Source organism: Crassostrea angulata, chromosome 9, assembly GCF_025612915.1.
Source record: "Crassostrea angulata isolate pt1a10 chromosome 9, ASM2561291v2, whole genome shotgun sequence".
NCBI lineage: Eukaryota > Metazoa > Mollusca > Bivalvia > Ostreida > Ostreidae > Magallana > Magallana angulata.
In genome coordinates this window covers 28259163-28281137 of record NC_069119.1, presented here as the reverse complement: position 1 = coordinate 28281137, position 21975 = coordinate 28259163, and the positions used below count along the sequence as shown (strand labels likewise).

At 33.0% G+C, this 21975-nt stretch overlaps 3 protein-coding genes across 3 annotated transcripts; 2 read left to right on the top strand and 1 right to left on the bottom strand.

Annotated features, from left to right (window-relative positions):
* Positions 1–5474: 5474 nt before the first annotated feature.
* On the top strand, positions 5475–8623 carry LOC128163775 (uncharacterized). Its single transcript, XM_052827429.1, has 5 exons — positions 5475–5686; positions 6535–6643; positions 7499–7615; positions 7877–7955; positions 8504–8623. Exons 1-5 carry the CDS (start codon positions 5490–5492, stop codon positions 8593–8595), a joined length of 594 nt encoding a protein of 197 aa, XP_052683389.1. The 5' UTR covers positions 5475–5489; the 3' UTR covers positions 8596–8623.
* A 1601-nt stretch (positions 8624–10224) lies between these two features.
* On the top strand, positions 10225–18486 carry LOC128164080 (uncharacterized). Its single transcript, XM_052827809.1, has 5 exons — positions 10225–10383; positions 13007–13109; positions 13466–13579; positions 13785–13863; positions 18347–18486. Exons 1-5 carry the CDS (start codon positions 10283–10285, stop codon positions 18427–18429), a joined length of 480 nt encoding a protein of 159 aa, XP_052683769.1. The 5' UTR covers positions 10225–10282; the 3' UTR covers positions 18430–18486.
* A 28-nt stretch (positions 18487–18514) lies between these two features.
* On the bottom strand, positions 18515–20885 carry LOC128164079 (uncharacterized). Its single transcript, XM_052827808.1, has 2 exons — positions 20498–20885; positions 18515–19953 (listed from the first exon to the last, which is right to left on the bottom strand). Exon 2 carries the CDS (start codon positions 19797–19799, stop codon positions 18918–18920), a length of 882 nt encoding a protein of 293 aa, XP_052683768.1. The 5' UTR covers positions 19800–19953; positions 20498–20885; the 3' UTR covers positions 18515–18917.
* Positions 20886–21975: the final 1090 nt, after the last annotated feature.

The window sequence follows — 21975 nt, the reverse complement described above, 5'->3', positions numbered from 1 at the left end:
CTGAACGTGAAAAAACAATTCCAAGGTATTTAAACTCTTTCACATTTTCAATTATTTCATTTCTAAAGTAAAATTCCCTTTTTGACATTGGACCTTTAGAAAATACCAATATTTTTGTCTTATTTATATTAACCGTTAACTTCCATTGCTCACAGTATAAATGAAACTCGTTCAGAGCATTTTGTAAATCATCAGGTGTTTCAGCAAGAATTAATTAAAGGGATGTATACCGAAGTTAAAGGTGCTAATCACTGTTTAAAAACCTCTAAATTTTCCTTACTGTCCATTGTTTTTTTTAATCATGCGTGACTGATTATGAAATCGCTATTTGGTACTATGTACATATTCTTTCTGTCGCCGTTTTGATAGGAAATTCGTTGTTTTTATAATTTATATGATAATACTAGATACATGTATGTGGATGCTGCATTCTTGGAATCTCAAAATCTTACAAGTCTTCATTGCATAGACCAAACAATACAACTAGGTGTGAAAGGAGCATTAGATATAAACTGACATGATTCAGAATTACATTCCCGTTTCTGCTGGATGATTTACCAGTGATTAAACGCGTGAGACTCAGCTTTCAACTTCCACTTTCTTCATTTCGTAAGACATACATCTTATTGCATATGAAATATTTTTTTACAGAATATGTGCAGCACATTGCTAGGATTTAGGAACAATCTGGTAATAGCAACAATGAATATGTAGTAGAGTAATACTATCATAGAAGAATGTACAACATGTAGATTTAATTACAACAGTTGTTGAATAGTATATCAATCATTTCGTAGTTTGAAGGCATGACGCAAGAACTTCCCCAAGTTACGAAGTTCTTTCACATTGTTTACACATAATAGCTGTAAAAATGTAATTATAACGTGTTACTTCACGACACAATATGAGCTCTACCTGTTATAGAAACAGGGTGCCGGTTACCCGCCCACGTCGCCAACTATAGCAAGAATTTTTGTAAAACTAATCGTTTATTCTCAGGTTAAATCATTAATATCCACTGCAGGTAGAGTAAAGGAAATGAATACATGTACTGGTATTTGATAACATATCATATTTCTTAAAAAATAACCCTGTAGATAGCACGTTACAATATGATTGGAGTTGTATGAAATGTGCATATGTACGTTCATTATATAGCAGTCACATGTACTTGACAGTGTAATTTTTAATGATCAGTTAAAACTTTTGTAGGGGGTTATCATTTTTGTTGGAAGCGAGTTAAATTTAAGGAACATGTTTTACTCCCAAAGTATCAATCAGTCTTACATGTATTACAATAAAAAGGGCAAACATGAGGGGAATAAAATACCCGACATGCAACGGGTGCCCTTCATGTACATATGCCTCCTGTAATAAACGTATTTTGAAGAAATACACTGCAAAACCAGCTCAGTTGTGCACCCCTTTTAATAGCGTACGCATGCGCGGATCAGGGGGGTTAGGAGGGGGTTTTTGACCCCACCCCCTGAAAAATTTGAAACAATCAATTCATATCGTGAATTTGCAAAAAAAAGACCTCTAACCCCATTCCCTATAATGTCAAAAATTATCCATTCGACCTACCCTCTTCCTAACATGTAGGAAAAAAGTCTGGACACAATGCATGGTACAACATGTACGCATCCAGTTTTGATGTTCAAGGAGGTTGTATGGTCAACACATAATAAATGAAGTCTACCTAAAGAGGCATATGTTTACATTGCTTCAGTGAGGCATTTTTGATAGGAAACCAAAATTTGAGACACATTCGTAGAGTTATCAGCGAGTTACAGAGCTTACAATTTTTTGCCGTGTTAACAAAATTTTTGTTTACATTTTAATTGTTGAAGTGAAATTTCCTATTTTTGACCTAAAATGAACAGGTTCAACGTTAGAAAGTATTTCTTTATGCTTAAAATGAATAAGAAGACAGGCAAATCAGCTTGAAAAAGATTGTAACTGGTATATTGAACCTATGTAAACAAACACAGGACACGGGTCTTGTTTACTTACCAAAGTATTTTGAGCCCTGTATCTTGCTATTAACTCTATGACTCTCAGATTTCATTTGATATTTTATCAAATGAATGCATTGCTAAAGCACAGTAACTATTAAAAACATAGAAATATAATTTGACCATGCCTTTTTAAAATATTTTATATGTCTTGGGCCGAAACGTCTTTTTTAATAGAATACACCCACTTAATGTTAGATGCAAATAATTGACGCGATATATGTGATTGCGTCGTCTTTTCATTTCTGCGTTTAAAACCATTTTAGTAAGACCTTGACTTTTGGTAGGACGTTACTAATTCTTGCGTCAAAAAAGTAAAAAATGACGCTGGTTTCAAGCGAATAGTGCATCGATTGCGTAGTCTTAACACCCTTTTAACAGGGGCTTGGACTTTGGGTGGTTGTATCAAACTGCAATGTGATACAGGCCTGTCTATTTCATTGCTGGCCACTCAGCCATGAAAACAAGATTTTTCTGGCTTTTGAGCTGAGACTATGCAGTCTTTGTTTGTTTCACTTGCAGACAGCGTCTTTCTTAAACTTGTTTTGACGCAAGAAAAAGATATAAATGACCTACCGAAAGTCCAAGGTCTTGTCAGAATGGTTCTAGCTCAAAAGCCAGACAAATCTTGTTGATTTCAAATAACCATGGATGAGTGGACAACAATGAAATAGACAGATCCACGTCACATTTCTGTTTGACACAACCACACCACAAGTCCAAGCTCTTCTTAAAATGGTTCTATCTATTTACATTCATCAAGTGTGATGCCCTCTATTTCTTACGGAAATTTATTGTCATTCATAGCTTTGTAGTAACTGACATGGCTGAAATCCACATGTCCCGTTTATCGAGTGGCCAAAACCTTCATCGACCTTAGAAAAATCCCGGCCTACTGAAATAATCGTGATAATGTCAGACTAAAATTCAAATAGGAGACGATTTTGCTGTTTCTTTAAGCTAACGTGCTGGTGTACATTAACAGTAAATGCATTTTCTGCATCCCCAAATTACGAATATTCAGAAATTATTATTACGTTTCAAAGATGTCACAGTATCTTAACCTTCAATCCATTAAATGTTGTATATCAGTTTTGTACTGTTGGCAACACTTTAGAACATACTTTTTTTTTTACTTTATCAAAACGGCCTGGTCGTTATAATTAAGTGTCTGTACGAAGTTAATGATTTGATTCCTACCTGTATTACTAAAACCTACATGTAACCGAATGAAGTTCCCGATTTATCATCTGTTTCGAAAATGAGTTTGAAATTTCTTATTTTTGTAATACTTAAACCTACATGTAACCGAATGAAGTTCCCGATTTATAATCTGTTTCGAAAATGAGTTTGAAATTTCTTATTTTTGTACCTATCGACTTAAAAAAACCCACTTTCATCTGTAAGAAACATCTGATTGGCCAAGTTTGAAAACAACGATGACATTTAAAAAAAATATATTTTGCCACCTTCCAACCCTATACCGGGTATTGATTGAGTAGAAGATCATGTTGATAATTATTTTTCTCTATTGAATCATCAATCCCTTGGCTCCATTTTCATTTCCTTAATATTATTCAAACTGAGAATGAATTACATCATTTTGCTAAAGTATAGTTCAATTTCTTTGTCATCGAAGCTAATGAACTGAGAGGGCGAAATACGAGTAGGTCATTGTAATAGAAAAATAAAAAAAATCGGATATTTCTCTAATATCGAAATCTTTTGTTTGTTTGACACGTATTTGTGTCAAGATCAACGCTTGAACACTTGAAAACAAAATCGAAATTGTAGGGTTTTAAACTTTTTGATACTTAATCAATACCGGTATATTGTTCTATGTAACTTAATTTAGTAAGGTGGCTCTATACACCATCAGTTTATTCCAATTTTCAAACGACGACCACGAAAGATATACTTATTCAAATATGTAAAAAAAATGATACATAAAGTGATACTACTGGGTTTTTAAAATATATTTTTTTAAATGTTTTTAGTGTTTTAGTAAAATTATTTTTTTTAAAAGTTAACTACTAACATTTTGAAAGAAAATTGTTTGTCAAATGATATTTCCTTCAGACACATAAAAAATATAACATTCATAACATTCAAAAATTTTATTATTGCAATTTTTTAGTACATTTCTCCAAAAACATATAATTTTCATATTTTCTTTCTCTGTTGACAAATTATCTGAAAAAGCTGCATGGTGATATAAGAAAATACATTTTAATAAATGTGACATAAAAATAAATGAAAATCATTACAAATAAAAAAAAATTAGTATGAAAGTTCCTTGGGTGAGAGTTATCGTTCATAAGTCTCAAGACCAAAACCCCTTGATTTTTTAAAGAAAATTTCCTAAATATTGTGTTGGGATAATAAAATACTTGTATACCATATTTCATTCTAGGCCTTTATTAAGTAAATACATTCGCTTTAATGAAGAACTAAGTCAACTTGTTAATTTAAAGGATTTAATTATCTATCCCAACGTGATAAATATATCTATATGAATGATTTACGTATTACGGTTGTATGGGACATCTGTCTATATGAATTTTCAAATTTCACAATATTTAACCACAAAAAACATTTTAGAAATTTTTGGAATGGTAAAAAATTTTAAACTCCAAGTATGATTCGAAGTCCCGACAGATCCGTTTTTAATGTTAAGAATGGTTAATATGGTTATTTATAATATCTCCATCAATTTTCCCTTCTTTATATTGTCAATTTTACAAAGTGTGATTCGATTTTCCGGATCACCACACCGTGATTTTCCGATTCCGTATCACTACTCTCTGAAACCGATGACGTAGTACGCATTAGATAAAGTCTGTATTTTTGCGCGTTTGAAAGGGTTCGTTTCAAAACGTTTCAAAATAGCTTTGTTATATAAGTTAATGTCATACAGTTGATTTTCAAAAGAAGATAGTTTTGTAATTAAAACTTTTAAATGGACAAATGATAAATTTATCATTTAACAGTAACTTGATCCAAAACGCCGGATCACGTCTTGTTGCTTCGTGTCTCGTTCGATCTGATGATCCGCGCCTGGCAACTCGACGTGATCCGACCCTTTGGATCAAGTTACTGTTATAATAATATATATTTAACAACAGATAAAACAGTTTATCTTGTTTACCACGAGTCGGTATGTCAAAGATATGGTAATTCTTTACCTTACATTATTTGATTCAAGCTTTGTTCACATAAAAACGGATTCTTACCTCTGCATTCCTCTTATTACTAGCCTTCTAACATTCTTATATTGGTCAACTATTCACAACTTATATGCTATTTAACACATATATAAATTTTTTTGTAATTTTGTTTTAAAAATGTTTATCTCAAATATTTTCTTGGTCCTTAAAGTTCTATATTGGAGCAAAATGAATGCCAATTGATAATCGGTTACGAAATATTACAAAATTCTGGTTTACTGGGCGTGTTTTTGAATTGTTCTAAATTATGGACCAAGACTCTTATCTCTGCCTTGCTGTCAATGGTTTATATAGTCCGCGATTTGTCGACCTTGCTCACATACAAAGTACATTGATACCCACAATGCAGTCTCTTGTCTTTTGCACACTTCTGGCCGTGTTTTGCGCCTCTTCTGCCTTTCTTCTGGGAGATGGCCCCGTCCATGCATCTTGCAAAGTAGATTGGTAAGTTCTTAATTTTGTATTCATTTATTTGAAAGCCAAATCAGTATTTTCTCTTTAGAACTGTTTTTTTTTCTTTAAATTTGTAAAAAAATAAAAATAAAATAAAATAAGGTGGCGTCATTAGTAGACTTATTCTATTTTCTTTATTTAAGTTAATTGAACTGATATTCTGTCTGTTCAAATTTTGAGAGAAAACACCTTACAAAATCTTTGAACAAGTAAAACATGTCTTTTAAAAAAATGTGTTCTAGATCATATTTGAAAGATTTTGTTGAAATGCATGAATAACAATGTTATATGAAAATTACGTAGTTTAGTTATCAAATACATGTTCATATATTTCTTATTGCTTCAAGGATTATTATACATTTTAAGATGGTATCACTTTATTTTGTTACGATAGTGTCACTGATATTTTTTTTTGTCGCCTGAATCTTTATGTAAGAAAAAATGTTTAAATCAGAGTTTTATGGAATAACCAAGATGCCATTGATAAAAAAAAACTAACCGGTAAAATTTCTCAAAATCCATTTTAAGGAATGTCTCTAAGTAATTGATTATTTTTTTTTAATTGTTGAGGGTACATGGACAACAATTTACCCAGACCTACTTTGTCTTAATAGTTTATAGTAGTGATGAATGAAAATTTTCACGTCTTAATTATAGCTTTAAAATATGAATAATTTCTAATATTAATAATACATATACAGATTGAACAGATTCAGTACAGTACTATTTGTACCATATAAATGAATAGCTAACGTACAAAACTCCATGTATTTTGACATTCTGACATGGCCCCTCTGATATAGTGCGTAATAAGGTGGTGGTTCTGTTTTTGCTGATAGGACCTTTGCACTTTCTTGTGATGAGGTCAAGACCAAGATTAAGGCCCAGATCACGGCGTGGACAAGTGCTGATAACTGTGCCAACGGGGGCGAGAAATGTCTGTACACCGTACGTCAACGTCACCGTCCTATTACTGTAAACGTATTACATTTGGCTGTGTATTCTTTTTGGCGTTTTTGGCGGAATGCGGCTTCCGCTAATTCAAGTACATCGCTAAATGAAATGCATATATGTACAAGAATAGTCACATTCAGGGATACGCTTATTTAAATCCACGCAAACTTGTTCAAAAACTGTTTTCCGCCAAATATCATACACGCAAAATATAATACGTTTACAGTAATTGGTTGGTTATTTATAACTGATCGATTGATTAATTGATTGATTAATTGATTGATGGCTTGGTAAATTTATATTTTATTAATTGATTTGTTAATTAGTTGATTAATGAATAGTTAATTAAAGTTACTGGTAGATTAATCGAATTTTTTCATTGATTTTATTGATTATATTGATTGATTAATTTGTTAAATGATATTTTTATTGATTGATTGGTTGATCAATTGATTATTTGATATTAATCAGAAAATCGCATTTCTCACCATTTTGTCCACTTGTTAAATTAACACTGAAAAGAGTTGGCTATGTTATATAGGATTGTATTATTAATAGAAAAATTTGATAAAGTGCACCAATAAAATTCCATAACCATCATGAAATAAAGCTTATGTAATGTTTTCGTGCAAATAATCTTTTTTTTTTGGCAATTTTATCAAAGTCCTCTAAACGCATATTTTTTTTCAGAATGCACTTAATTTGATTTTAGCTGCAATTAAATGTTTTTTTTTTTTTAAGTTATGGTTTTGGAAAAAAAGGTCAAAAGCGATGCAAAATGCGAATTTGTGCAAAAAATAATATCTCTTGGTACTTACTGACACTCTTGTCTGTATTTTGGTTGAACAGTTCACGTCTGAGGCTGCCACCGTATTGAAAGCTACTCACACGACCCCAGTCAAACACTACGTTGATGATCTGACCTTCACCTTCACAGCTGTTGACAGCAGTAACTGCAAAGTTCATGTAAGTTTCACAGCAAGAAATTCAAATGCAACTACTTGACTGTATATATGCATGTGTAAAGACCATTGCAAAGATGGATAATTAGCTATTTCTTTTATATAATATTATTGATTTATATCTGAAAATTGAATTAAGGCCTTAATTCTTAAAAAGAAAAACAAAACAAAATAAGTAATGAAAAAGTTGATTTATTTAATTAAATCCGCAAACACGAACAAACTGAATGTTGTGTGCGGCATTAACCTGTATCTATTAACTTAGGGATATTCTACCTCTGAAACCTGGTATGCCCACTTGGATTACAGCACAAACTACTGTAATCTCAACAACCTGATTACAGGTAAGGAAATTACTTCTTCGACCTAGAAATTGTTTTGTTAACACCTGGCGATTATTTCGTCTTGAGAAAAATACATGTTGTGTGATCACTTTCTGAAAGTTGTTTGCAAATTATCAGCTGAAAACTTGCTCTCTTTCGTGCGTTGTATAATACATGTATACAGTATAGCAAGAATATTAAATGTTATGCAAGAAGAAAGTTTTACGTTAGAAAAATAATATTTCCTTTTAGAGATACTTTCCTCACAACGAAAAATGATATGTTTTATGTCTTTTTTTGATTTCGTCATTTAATTGAATAGCAATAAATTACATTTTCAATATCAGTTTCGTGTTTTAATTCTATAACAAAAACAAGCTGCGAAATTCCAGTTATTTTCTTATAGTAAATAATTTTCTTTTAAATTGTGTATATAAATGATATTACTTTGTATCTAGACTTTATATATCCTTCACTTTCATGTAATAAATGAAAAATAAACATATAACTTGTAATCAAATTATCTACTGAAAGGAACATTCACAGCTTTGATGCATTTACTTTTGCAGGCTCAGCCTTACACCAAGTAGCTGGGTATACCGAGACCACTTCAGACAAGATCTGCACTCAATACTCAACCGCTAACTGTGAGAAATATTAAGAATAAAGAATATGTAAACCACAAACAATGTACCTTCTGTTTTCGTTATTATAAAGTTATTTGAATTATGAAAAGCTCTTTGTTTTGTATTACATTTGACCACACCTTAAGTTAACTTAAAGGTTTCTGACATAAAATATCATTCTTTTTTTTAATATAAATTTTTGAAATCGACATGAAGATAGTAGAAAAACATCGCAAAAGTATCTCTTTATAAAACGGTACAGTTACTTGGATGGAAAAGCCCTTACATAATTAACACTTGGCATTTGAATAATTACATGCATTAAGTCATTATTGATAAAATCAAGTTGAAACATGCAATATTAGTACAAAGTTCACATTAATATTCGTGTTTTACAGAAATGCAAATTTTGCAATAAAAGTACAGTATTCCAAAGGCATAAATGCTTGTTTGCGTAATCACAGTCATTTTTTTTTGGTTAAAAAAGTTTTAACCCAAAAATTAAAACTTTTCTATGAAAAAAGGACGTTTTTATATTCTTAATATATCGATGGACAGCGAGATCATTTGAAGAACTTGCAAATTCTTCTTAACCGTAAAATGTGGATCCGCTCCATTTGACGCAGAAGCTTTGGTCATGGCAATATTACAAAATTCACATTCTAGTTTGAATTCCGGATTTTTTTGATTGGTTTTGCTGATTATTAATTCACTCACGCTAGTAGAATTCTCGATTGGCATAAAAAAGGAATCAATTCATGTGTAATTTATGTTTACGAGTTTTAATTGCAATTTGCGACTAAAACATAGAACCATGTTAACAAGAGCTTGGACTTTGGGTAGTTGTGTCAAACAGCAATGTGACGTAGGCCTGTCTATTTCATTGCTGGCCACTCAGCCATGGCTCTTTGAAATCAACAAGATTTATCTGGCTTTTGAGCCATAACTACGCAAGCGGTGCATATTTCGCTTGAAACCGCGTCATTTTTAACTTCTTTTGACGCAAGAAATAGACAGCTACGCCCAACTGAAAGTCCAGTCTTGTTATAATGGTTCTAATATTAATAATGGAAAAAAAACAACCTTGATTACGCAATTATTTCGTTATTGAAATTGTGAAAATGGCGGGCGGGCTGCTACCAAAAGGGTACCATTATTGTACAGATAACTCCTCCTACAGTTTCCAAGATATGAAGTAGTTCTATTGCAGATAAATTGTTCATATATCACAGGTGTGCATATTACTAGATTTTTTTTTTATTTCTGATAACTTATGATAAAAACAGCAGCTGTTACACTGAGACATTTTTTGGCAAAATATTGCAAATAGGGTATCCCTATTGTCTGGATAACTCCTTCAACAGTTTTCAAGATAAGAAGTTGTTGTTTTGCAGATTGACTGTACATGTAGAAGAGATATATATTATTATAACAGTAATTTGAACCAAAGGGTCGGATCACGTCGAGCTTCCAGGCGCGGATCATCGGATCAAACGATACGCTATTAATGCGTAGTAAACTTGACATGTTTCTTGACTAACCAACTTTATCTTATTGTCTAAAAACCGGGATGTGCACTCGTGAGATATAGGATTCACAGATTACCGCGAGTCGATCGTGAAAGTTCTGACAATATGGTAAAAATTATCTTATCTAGGTATATTCTGTAGTAATATTCCATTCGGTTGCCTTCAATGACACAAATGGGCTGACTTAAAGAAAATGTTACACCTCCTCTTCGCTGTCACCCTGCTATTTGTGGAAACTTCCGGTTTGTTTCTAACGAACGACAGACCTCATCATGCGTCGTGCAAGGTTGAATGGTAAGCCCTTCTCTTTTGCAGTTTCAAATTCCCCTCACACAACTCCACAAAAAAGAACCAATACGTATTGAACTAATGACCATCTAATATTTTTATACGTACCGACATTTTGTTTTGATGTGCTTTAGTGGTGAATTATGAATTTTTGTCAAGAGTTGTTTAAAGAAGTATGATAAATCCCTTTCCCTCTTTATTCACAGAGGCGGAATTGTTGGGGCTATTGCCTTCAGCCGTATTCTTTCCATTTTTTTTTTCAATGGTGCTATTGTAAATCTACATCTACATCGATTAACTCAAGATATGTTCAGAAAGAGTAATATGAATGTCTTCCCACAAATGTTGAAGACGGCGTAATGACTAAACATAGTCATAACGCTATTAATAATATTTTATTTTTGAGTAAACATTCACGGAAAGATAGAAACCTTCTTCAAATGTTAAATATTAATATATATAAACATTAAGACATTTAAACTTTATTGTGTCATGATCGTTCTTTATAGGTGTTTAGTATACAATGAACAGCTCGTATAAACAAAAAACATTTTTACTTTTCAACTGCCGGTGATATGCGGGATATGAAGGTGGTGACATTGCAGAAATAATACGTAACCCGTGTTAGCGGGTTCTGTAAATTATTTATGCAATCATCGCCACCTTCATAACCCGCATGAATATGCAAAAAAAGCATTTTATTGTTTATGTTTACATATTTCTTTTAACAAATAAATAAATTGATTGTAAAAAGTAAGTAAAATTCACTAAGTTAAGACACGTTCCTCATTTTTAGATAACTTTTTCCAGGAATTTGTTAATAGTTTACTACTACTTTGACAAGCTTTCCTGCAAAAAATTAGGGTACCTTACCAGGCATTTCTGCAAAATACTAGCGTATGCAATTTCCTATATAATCTTCCTGAAAATATACTTGAATTGCTGATATAAAAATAAATACATCTACAGCTCAGCAAAATTCACTATAATAGAACTATATCTCCGCCGGAGCGGTGCTTTGAACTCACGACCTCTAGAACCTATACGCTTCTGGCAGTGTGCGGCCACGATTCCAACCACTCGACCATCGATACACATAACCAAACCCAAGTAAATTTTGATCATTTTTAAAGTAATTATAAAATTTATATTTTTTATTGGAACTCTTTATTACGAGGAGATACAAAAAAGATTACCGAGGAACGTGTCGTCTGACCTTAGCTAAAAGAAACAGCCAAGTCGTCTCATAGAAATCTGAGTCTGACATTATCATGATTATTTCATGCAGTCCGTGAAATTTGCTCTGGTCGCTGTGTAGGTTTCAACCAATCGATAAACGGGCGTGTAGATTTCACCCCTTTCATTTTCTTGTCAGTTTCATGCAGGCGCTGTGGGTTTAGACCAAGCGATAAACGGGGAGTGTAGATTTCAGTCTGGCTGTTTCTCTAGAGCTATGATTGAATGAGCTATATATGTTTCCGTAAGAAATAGAGGGAATAATACTCGGTAGATGTAAATATAATAGATTAATGACACAACTGGTTACGAACATCGTCAGCTATCAATTTCAATTGGTCAAATCTTACAGATTTTTCAATTTAATTTGTCGGCTAGCTGTTGTCTCGTTTAACATATCGCGAACATTCATAGAACAGATTGCGTTTCGTTTATATCATCTTTTTTACGTGTACACGATGAAATTACATTACTATAAATACATGCATTTTATGCTGGAAGCAAAGGAGTTTAATTCTCATCTTTCGAGTTCAGTTCGATGTCATTAAATTGTACCTCATGTCATAAAACGTGAGTAAAGTACATGACATTGGTTTAAATAACATTATTTCTTTAGTACATATAAACCAGAGGGGTTTAAAAAGCATAAATATTCTTCAAAAAAAAAAAAAGAAAAAAAAAGACACCTGACGATGAAACGTTCCTCTTATTTTATTATCTATAACAACTCCCTTTTAAGGTATATAGACTTTTTCAAGTCTTATGACGGTTTCAATGAGTTTTAGCTCCTTTTTTTACACTATGCTTTCTGAACATGCATCTCTCATGTTCTCGATTTGCAGATTTAAAAGCGTTTTTATTGTAGAGTTGTGGTTAAAGAAAACTAAAAAGTGAAGAAAAGATGGAAAATATCTTGAGAAAATGCAAAGTATGGGATGTAACTATGTATATAACTCTTTCGTAATTAAAAATATCTGCAACCAATTTTGAATGTTTGACTTGGACCTTGATAAGCAGAGAAGTTTAAGGATTGTAAAGGAAAAAAACCCATGTAATTCAAAGGAAAAGTAAAGTTAAGCTTTTCTGATTGGAAGAGTTAGACACATTTCAGAATACTTTGCATTCTATAAAAGTATAACTATCTTTAACTGGCTGTGGCGCGTTTAAATCTTTGCATGGAAGGAAATATAACTCTGTTAGTAATACATTACCTTTGGTATAACGATAGATCCAGTATTAAAGTTTATGCATGGTTTAAAAAGATATTAGAAAGATTTTCAATTTCAAATAATAACTTTTTATCTGAAAAAACTTTTCTATTACTTTTTGAGTAAGTGTTCTTAGTCATTTCAGTTTTATGTATAACATCGATCATGTGATATCTTATGTTCAGGGATTTTGGGTTACAATGTGATGAAGTGCGAGCAAGGTTACGATCTCAGATTATACAGTGGTCCACACAACACAGTTGCCATGACGACCGATGTAAATACGAGGCAAGTATATTCAGTCATGCGCGTATAGTTGATTTACGTGCATAACAACGAGGAAAAAATATGAACAATGTATAAAATAATTATAACATTTTATACGTTCACGGTTGCCTTTAAGGAGGCTGGGTGGTCAACAATTCAACCATCAGATTTTTTTTTAATTTTTCTATATTTCCATATGGAGCTCTTCTTATAAAGGAGATCTATAAAGTTTTAAAATTGCCGCGACCATCGAGCCCTCTTAAAGGCTGATTCATTTTAAATGTTACATTCAAAGTAAAGAATTATATTTTGTTAACGATGATTCAATGTGATGGACTTATTTTCATTTTTTTTTAAGAATTAAAAATGTGTTTTAGTTGTTGTTAGAAGATGTTGATACTCTTCGGGCAAAGCACACTGCGACTTCATTTCACTACATCAACGACATAGAGTGCACTTTTATCAACGGGACAAACGATTGTAAAGTCCATGTACGTTTGCAGATACGTATATGAGAGAGAGAGAGAGAGAGAGAGAGAGAGAGAGAGAGAGAGAGAGAGAGAGAGAGAGAGAGAGAGTTGACAACATACATGTACAGAGCGGCCTGTAAAAGTAATTCCCTGCATTTCTGCATATAGTATAATATTCATGTACATGTAAATGCATAAATCTTATTGATATAGTTTCTTTGCTCAGGGTTTTTCAAGTGCTGAAGATCCATTAGCTTACTTTGATGGCAGCACTAATTACTGTGGCATGCACTTGCTCATCACAGGTAGGATACATCATACTGAAGTACAACATCACTACATGTAGTCTAGATTGTCTATAAATTACCCATCAGATAAAACTTAAACATTTAGATATGCATGGTTTATTTACCCATAAAATACTGGTATTATTTAGTAAAGTAAATATCTTAATATTTGAGCTTTAAAATTTGCATAATTATTTCATTCACATTTATACAAAGTTAACGTTCTCCTTCAAGAAGATTTATATAAACTAGTCTAAAAATGACCCCACTTACTGTGGTTCATTAATCATTAATATTCATGGGTATCAATTTTAGTATCCAACAACAGTAGCGTCGGAAGCAAAATAAAAGGGGGGTAGGCTAGACCCATCCTCATAAATTAATAAAAAAAAAAACAGCAAACAAACCTAATTCAAAAAATCTTGAAAATCCTAATCCGTATGGGGGGGGGGGGGGGGGGGGGGGGGGTAACGGTTGTTCCAAAAAAATTATAATCAACCATTACTAGTGTTTTTTTCCAAATCATGAAATTCCTAATCCGGAGGGTGGGGTGGGGCTTTTAGTATACCTATAGTTCCAAAAATTCGTACATATAGCTACCAAACAAAAATTTCTACCAAATCATTAAATTCATAATCCGTTGGGGGGGGGGGCTACTAGTATACCTATGACTCCAACTTCCCAATACTTTATTCTTTTCAAGGTACATTCAGGAACAATTATGTTTGATGCGAGAAAAAGTGAGGGGGGCTGAACCCTCTATGATGCTATGTGCCTAATAGTTAGGTCTAACTTTGCAAAAAAGTCCCCCCCCCCCTCCCCCCGGTTCCGACGCCTATGAACAATATTTCAATGTTGTCGGAGAGGAGAACAGTAACGTATTCATCAACTATGATTTATATTAACAATAAAATTTAAGTTCAATTTAGAGGTGGAAACTTAAGAGAGCTAATTTATATTTGACTGCTCCGCTCGAATGTATTTGATAAGAAAACTTGAGATGGATTATCAAATAATTTCAGATGGATTATCTGCAGTTTGCACCGAATTAAGTAGGCATTTAAATGTATCATATCATGCATTCAACATTTTGCATGCATTTAAAGTGCTATTTTGTACTTTTGTAAGCAAATCAAAATTTGCACTTTACGGTAAGGTAAGTAGTTTGGTAATTCATTTTTTAAAAATTAATGACATCATTAATTTAATAGTTGTGTAAAATATTGTGGAGACGTGGTGCAACAGTTGGGTATCATTACGTCATAGTGATCGTGACATAATATAATGTTTTCATATATTTTTTTTTATTTTAGAGGGAATATAACTTTGTGCAGTTTTTTTTTTTTTTTGAATACCGGTCAAATCTGATCAATACGAACTTGAATGAGTCAATTAACTGCAATCCCCAAAAATGTCTTTCTGAATTGTAAAATCTTTGGCATGTACCAAAATTTACAATCTTTAAAAAAATACACCATAATTTTTTTCATTTAAATTAACGGTCAAATTGTTTGTATGCATTTTACTTCCGTTTCGAGCTTGCTCACAGATGGAATAAATACGTTTTTGTTAAAAATAACCTTCGTTAATGTAGAAACTGAAAGTAATTGTGTCACAATGGTATGGTACATGTACATAAGAGATTTATGTCATGGGCCGAGAGAAATGATGTTATTACAGACGCACAGTTCGGGTTTAGACCATTTCATAGTACTGTTGATGCCATTTTTGCATTACAAACAATTGTGAACAAATATCTCTCGAAAAAATGTAGATTGTATTGCGGCTTCGTAGATTTCAAGCGTGCCTTTGACACAGTGGATAGGGTTAAAATGTGGAATAAAATTTCAATGTATGGAATCAGAGGTAAACCTCTGAAGATTTTACGTTCACTTTATAATAATATTAAGTCTTGTGTTTTATTAGATGGAAAGTTATCAGATTTTTTTGTGAATAATCTTGGTGTTTTACAAGGGGAAATAATTTCCCCTCTCCTTTTTTCCCTTTATGTCAATGATTGCGAAATGGAATTTTTAAGCAATGGAAATACTCCAATTGAATTACAAGAGCTATCCTTATTTTTACTGATGTACGCAGACGACATGGTTATTTTTGCTCAGTCTGCTGCTGACTTACAGTCAATGTTGAATACTTTAGAAAATTATACAGAGAAATGGTCGTTAACGGTTAATGTAAACAAAACAAAAATAATGGTTTTTAGAAATGGGGGAATTTTGCGAACAGAAGATGTGTGGTTTTATAAGTGTGAACAAATTGAAGTAGTGAACAGTTTTTGTTATCTAGGACTTTTGTTGAATTACAATGGCAAATTTCATGTTACGCAGAAACAATTGTCATTACAATGTATGAAGGCGCTTTTTGCACTGAAAAGGAAATGTTGTAATATGAGTCTTAATTTTACTACGCTTTTGTCCCTTTTTGACACTTATGTAGGAAGCATTGCTTACTACGGTTGTGAAGTCTGGGGCTTTCATTCTGCCCCAGATATAGAAAAAATTCATCTTAATTATTGTAAAAACATACTTAATGTTAAAAGGGGCACATCTAATGCAGTTATTTATTGTGAATTGGGCAGAATGCCTCTGCAATGTATCAGAAAAATACGTATTTTAAGATACTGGATGAAACTTTTATCATCAAGAAATTGCATTTTGAATTCATGTTATGTTAATATGTATAATGAAACTTTAGGTAAAAACAAATGTAAAAACTGGGCTGCAGAGATCAAGAATATGTTAACAAGTATTGGGCTAATGAACTTATGGGAAAACCAATTTTTTGAAAAGCCAGAAATTATTTTAACGATCGCCAAGCAACGTATTTTTGATAATTTTAAACAGTCTTTACTAGCTGACATAAATGCCTCTTCCAAATGTACAATCTATAGATATTTTGTTGATCATTGTACCTTGCAGTCATATCTAACAAAAAGAATTCCTTTACAATATAAGAAACTTATATGTAAATTAAGATTATCATCCCATTGTCTTACCATCGAAACTGGCAGATATAACAATGTTCCATTACAAAGACGTTTATGTCCTCTATGTACTTTAGATATAGAAGATGAATATCATTTTATATTGAAATGTCCCTATTACTGTAACTTAAGAGAAAAATTCCTTAAGAAGTTTTATTATATTAAACCCTCTGTCTTTAAATTAATTCTATTATTGTCAACACAAAATGTAAAGGATTTGTGCAATTTAGGTAAATATATTAAGAATGCTTTTGTAATCAGAAAACTTCATGTATAAACTTGCCTTTTTCAAGTGACCAGTATATGTATTATAACATGTGTATATTAATTGTATATGTCTATGAGCTGTACAGCTGTTGACTAATAAACAATACAATGTATCTACAATGGATCGGAAACAATGTGGAAACAAGAGACACTTTTGAAATTGCATTTGGAACTTCAAAAACTGTTACGACATGCTAAACAAATACGAAAACAGCGCTCATAATTGACATACTGTATGAATTTATTTTCAGAGCGTCATATGGGGTCATAAAAATAAATATTTGCTTTTTAATTAGTCTACCTATTTCGGCACACTTTGTGGATCTGGTGCCAATCGAAATATTTATTTAAAGCCTTTAAAGCCAAGCTCTTAAAAATTTCATCTATTTCATATCCATTGTTTTTACACCGTTTGTTCAATTTTTTGTTTGTTTTTCTTAATCCTCGATAAGATATGTTAATGTGGTTGACAACTGCAAAATGAAAATTTTTAAAAATCAACAGTGCTTGACTTCAAGTTGTTGATTTCTGGCCATAAGTCAGTAATGGTCACGGTGTATGACTATTAATGTATTAGTGTGCAATTAGTTCAGAAGACTGTATGGTCAACGAATTACCTACAAGATTTTACTTAAGATGGCTCGATGGTCGTGTTGATTTTTAGACTATATTGATCTCCTGCAGAAGAAGAGTTCTGTATTAAAATATGGAAAATACCCAAAAATTTAATTAAAAGGTAATAATTCATATGGATATTTTTCTTTACTTTAGTTAATAATATATAGTGTATAGCTAAACGAATCATATTGTCCTTTCCGATATAGTTCATTTTTCATCCTCTCCGATATATTGATTTTCATTTTATCAAATAAAATAGATATACAACATGACTACATACGATAAAGTAGTCAATTCGTGTATTTTATTTGATAAAATGATATATATCGGAGAGGGCAATCTCTTAAAATTCTAGGTGATAAATCTGATGGTTAAATTGTTGACAATCATGCCTCCTAAATAATTTTAAATTAATTAGGATATTTTTTACTATGCGTATAAACTATTATAATATTATAGTAGAGAAAGCATCCAAATACTTTTTATTTTATCTTGTTTTATGTATTTTATTCAGAGCTCTTTAGCCAAAAGAGATATTTATGGTCTAAAATTGTCCACGTCCATTCATTTCAGCCTCTTTAATTAAGACTTTATACGTTTTTCTTTTCAATCTAGGCTCGTCCTTGGACAAGGATACTGGATACAATGAAGTCTCCTCGGATAAAATATGTACTCAGTATTCTGAAGCTAATTGTTAATATAACCGCTTCACATTCCTGTCTTAAACAAAATAAAGGCAAATTTTCTATATATAACCTCTTTTTTCATGTAATTAAGATATGAGAAACAAAAACTGGTTTATTGATCTATTTGAATAAGCTTTAATTTTCATTTATAAAGCGTGAAAATTTTCGAAAAAGCGCTCGCTGAAATTATGTAATAAATTAATATATAATTTCCCATGTTATATTTTTGAATCTTGAAGAAGGCTTATTATATTCACAGCTAGAAGAAACTTATTTGATTCATTCAGGAATATATCTTTTAGTCTTCGGAGCATAAATGAATGTTTTTCCGTGTTTATGTGTTTATTTGCTATAGCCTACAGTGCGTGATTTTAAACAGCTGTTAAACAGTTTGTGTACCACGTTACATGTAGAACCAAATATCAAGCACCTGTCTATTCATATCTCCAATGCGTCGCGGCGAGCACCCTCCTTTTATACAAAAGGTACAAGACATGCGATTATTTGCCACAGTAGTACTCTATGACATGCACCTGTCCATTCATTTCCCCCAGCCAGAGCTGGCCTTTCTCGTCCAAAGCAAGAGAACATGGACAACTCACGCCGTTTTCAACGGACACCAAAAACCGCAGAAACTGTCCGTGTCTGTCCAACATATGGACAGCGCTGTTGTCGCAGTCACAGATCAAAATGTTGTCGTATTTATCACAGACTAGATCGGTTGGGGTAAATATTTCACAATTCACCTTTCTTTTTATCCTGCCGTTGTATTTGAAGCGATATCTCCCGTAGATATCCACAGATATTACACATTTGGTCGCCCAGTCTAGCACAACGACGTCGCCGACACTGTTGACGGCAATTTTGTCCGGATCGGAATACAACGGCTGGTTGCCACGGTCTCGTTGCAACTCTCGTACAATCTCGCCCTGTGACGTCATTTTCACCACTTTTGCCGTAGTCTCGTTGCGTAAACTGACGTAGATATCGTTTTCCTTGGAAATAAACACCCCTCTTGTCACAAAAGGATAAAACGAGGCAAAGTCAAGCGTTCTGGGATCTTGAACGTTCACGAACTTGATAGAAGTCCCCAAATCGGGAGCAACAAGGAGGTTTCCCGATTGGGAAACTTTCATGTCGTCTACGTAGAAGTCCGTATATATCCTCTTAGTCTCCCGTCCGTCTCTCTGGTATTGGGCGACGACGGAGTCACTGTTGCACGCAACCCACGCAACGTTGCTGGAACTTGGACAAATGGCGGAAATGACGCTGTCGAGACGATGCTCGAACGTCGCCACGTGACGAACCTCGATCGGCGGAAGTTGGGTCTCTTCCTCATCAAAATCGAAACGTAAATCGGATAAGTCTACACTCGGTCTCATGTTGTTCTCAGTCAAGCTCCCTCCCTCGTTAAAATGATAAAGATATTCATTTTGTATAAGTCAAGACGGCCAGACTTTGTTAAGTCCTTTTTTGGGTTGAGATTGTTGCTATAACCACTGATGATACGTTGTAAGTGATGTTCGCTATCTAGGCCTGAAATGCGATAACAGTACTTGTAAAACACTTCAAAAACGGTGATTGGGGCGGGAATCGATTTAAAAGCGATCATAAAACTATAAAGAGATCAGCAATGATTTATATATTACATGCATAATATATCTGTCCAATATTTTGGCGTTATTTATGTACATGGCAACTGAAGTCGTTACATGTATTATAGGCCAAGAGATGAGAAAAACTGTAAAATATGAAATGTAAAGCACTAGACAATTCGTTAAATTTAATCGATCATGTTGATGATTTTTTTTGTGGGGGAAGGGGGGTTGTTCTTTAACTGAGACCCAGCTTTTATTGGAATATGGTTCAATTACGACCAATTTCAGCTCGGGAAGAACTTTCAATAAAATTCATTAACAACAACAATATGCCTTGAATAGGGTAAAGGTACACTGTATGAATTGATTGATTCGTGCTATATATATCTATTGATTCCTAACATAAGAAACAAACTCTCTTACGAACAGTTTACACATTACTTTATGTATTTTATTTGAAATATTAATGCACGTTGACTAACCTTCGTCAAAATGGTATCCCGTTCCCGTTCGGATATATCGCTGTTTCCATATCACAAATTAAATATCCAACTGGCATGCTCCGCTTCGCATTATGACTGCACGCGTATTATTGAGTGCACGTACGAAGTGTACAGGGGTTAAATACATTTAACAAAATCCCGGATAAACAAATACAAACAAAGGCGTATGGGAGTCATCATGGTCATTTAACCATTATATAGCTAGAGTCCTTCTATACCATAAGCCGGGCAATAATGCAAACACTAGCCCCATATCAAGCATAACTATAAGGCTAATAAAAATTTTAAATCCCCCTTTCGATAACTTTCATTTGCATGAAAAAAAAATGCTTGTTTCCAAGCTGCATTCATCAGGGAAAAATCGAAATTCGTTACTTATTAAATTTCCGACCCCATGTATGGGATTAAACGACAATAAGTAAATTGTTCCTTGGGTATCCCCCGTATAAGATTACATCGACAAGGCTTGACAAAGGACCCAATAATTTGTCAAATTAAATGGGCTTCTTTCATTCATAACTTTTGAAACATGGACACGGTGGCGTTTAAATGGCGGGGGATTAAATCTAATAATGAAGATAAGCGTCTGATGTTGAATAGGAGAAATATATTGATACAAATATTTTAATACGCAATCCTTACCATCCCTTTACCAACACAGAGAGAGAGAGAGAGAGAGAGAGAGAGAGAGAGAGAGAGAGAGAGAGAGAGAGAATAAAAAGAATGCTATGTTTTTGATGAATGATAGGATGTATATATATATGTAACTTATTTAATTGGCGACGAAGGGTCTTCCAACCTTTTTTATTCACACACTTTCAACTGTATAAATGGGGCTATGTGAGCTTTTCTTGCGTTTAGTAATTTAAAATATTTCTTCTGAAAATCGCCGTTACGTTTTAATTGATAAATAATGGTTCTGAAATCTTATTTCTAACAGGTTGGGTGTTAAAATTAAATCCTTAATTGGATTCACGAGCAATACACAACAAAACAAGCGCGCACGCTGTCGTGCACAATTACAATTGAACCCCATTTTTAAATGACTTGACAATCGATTGGCAGCTAAAAGATTGAATATGGTCTTTAACTTGACTAAGACGGTCAAACTCCCAATGAAATAAAAATAAAAACATAAAACAATTTGCATTGTTATACTTTCATGTTAAATACTGAAATCTGATTGGTTAAGACGCAGTTAATAATATTTACTATTACCCTCAGCGTTAGCAACGCACTTGGCAACGGGTAACATTAAAAAATGTTACATGCGCGAAAATTATGCGCGTACGGTTCGCTGTAGAATTCACGCTATTCCTATATAAAAGCAGTAAAATTTTCTTAAAAATTTTAAAAAAGACATTCAGTATAACAAAATAAATAGTGCCTGTTTGGGAGGATAACAGTTGAAATTGACACCCCTCGAAAACCATTGTCAACCTCCGCTTCGCGTCGGT

What these genes read in the sequence shown, in the direction of transcription:
- LOC128164079 (XM_052827808.1), bottom strand. Translation starts at nt 19,799, where the DNA reads ATGAGACCGAGTGTAGACTTATCCGATTTACGTTTCGATTTTGATGAG.
- LOC128163775 (XM_052827429.1), top strand. Translation starts at nt 5,490, where the DNA reads ATGGACCAAGACTCTTATCTCTGCCTTGCTGTCAATGGTTTATATAGT. An exon ending in GCATCTTGCAAAGTAGATTG is followed by an intron (nt 5,687 to 6,534) that starts GTAAGTTCTTAA and finishes TTTTGCTGATAG; the next exon opens with GACCTTTGCACTTTCTTGTG. An exon ending in GCGAGAAATGTCTGTACACC is followed by an intron (nt 6,644 to 7,498) that starts GTACGTCAACGT and finishes TTGGTTGAACAG; the next exon opens with TTCACGTCTGAGGCTGCCAC.
- LOC128164080 (XM_052827809.1), top strand. Translation starts at nt 10,283, where the DNA reads ATGTTACACCTCCTCTTCGCTGTCACCCTGCTATTTGTGGAAACTTCC. An exon ending in GCGTCGTGCAAGGTTGAATG is followed by an intron (nt 10,384 to 13,006) that starts GTAAGCCCTTCT and finishes TCTTATGTTCAG; the next exon opens with GGATTTTGGGTTACAATGTG. An exon ending in CAAACGATTGTAAAGTCCAT is followed by an intron (nt 13,580 to 13,784) that starts GTACGTTTGCAG and finishes TTCTTTGCTCAG; the next exon opens with GGTTTTTCAAGTGCTGAAGA.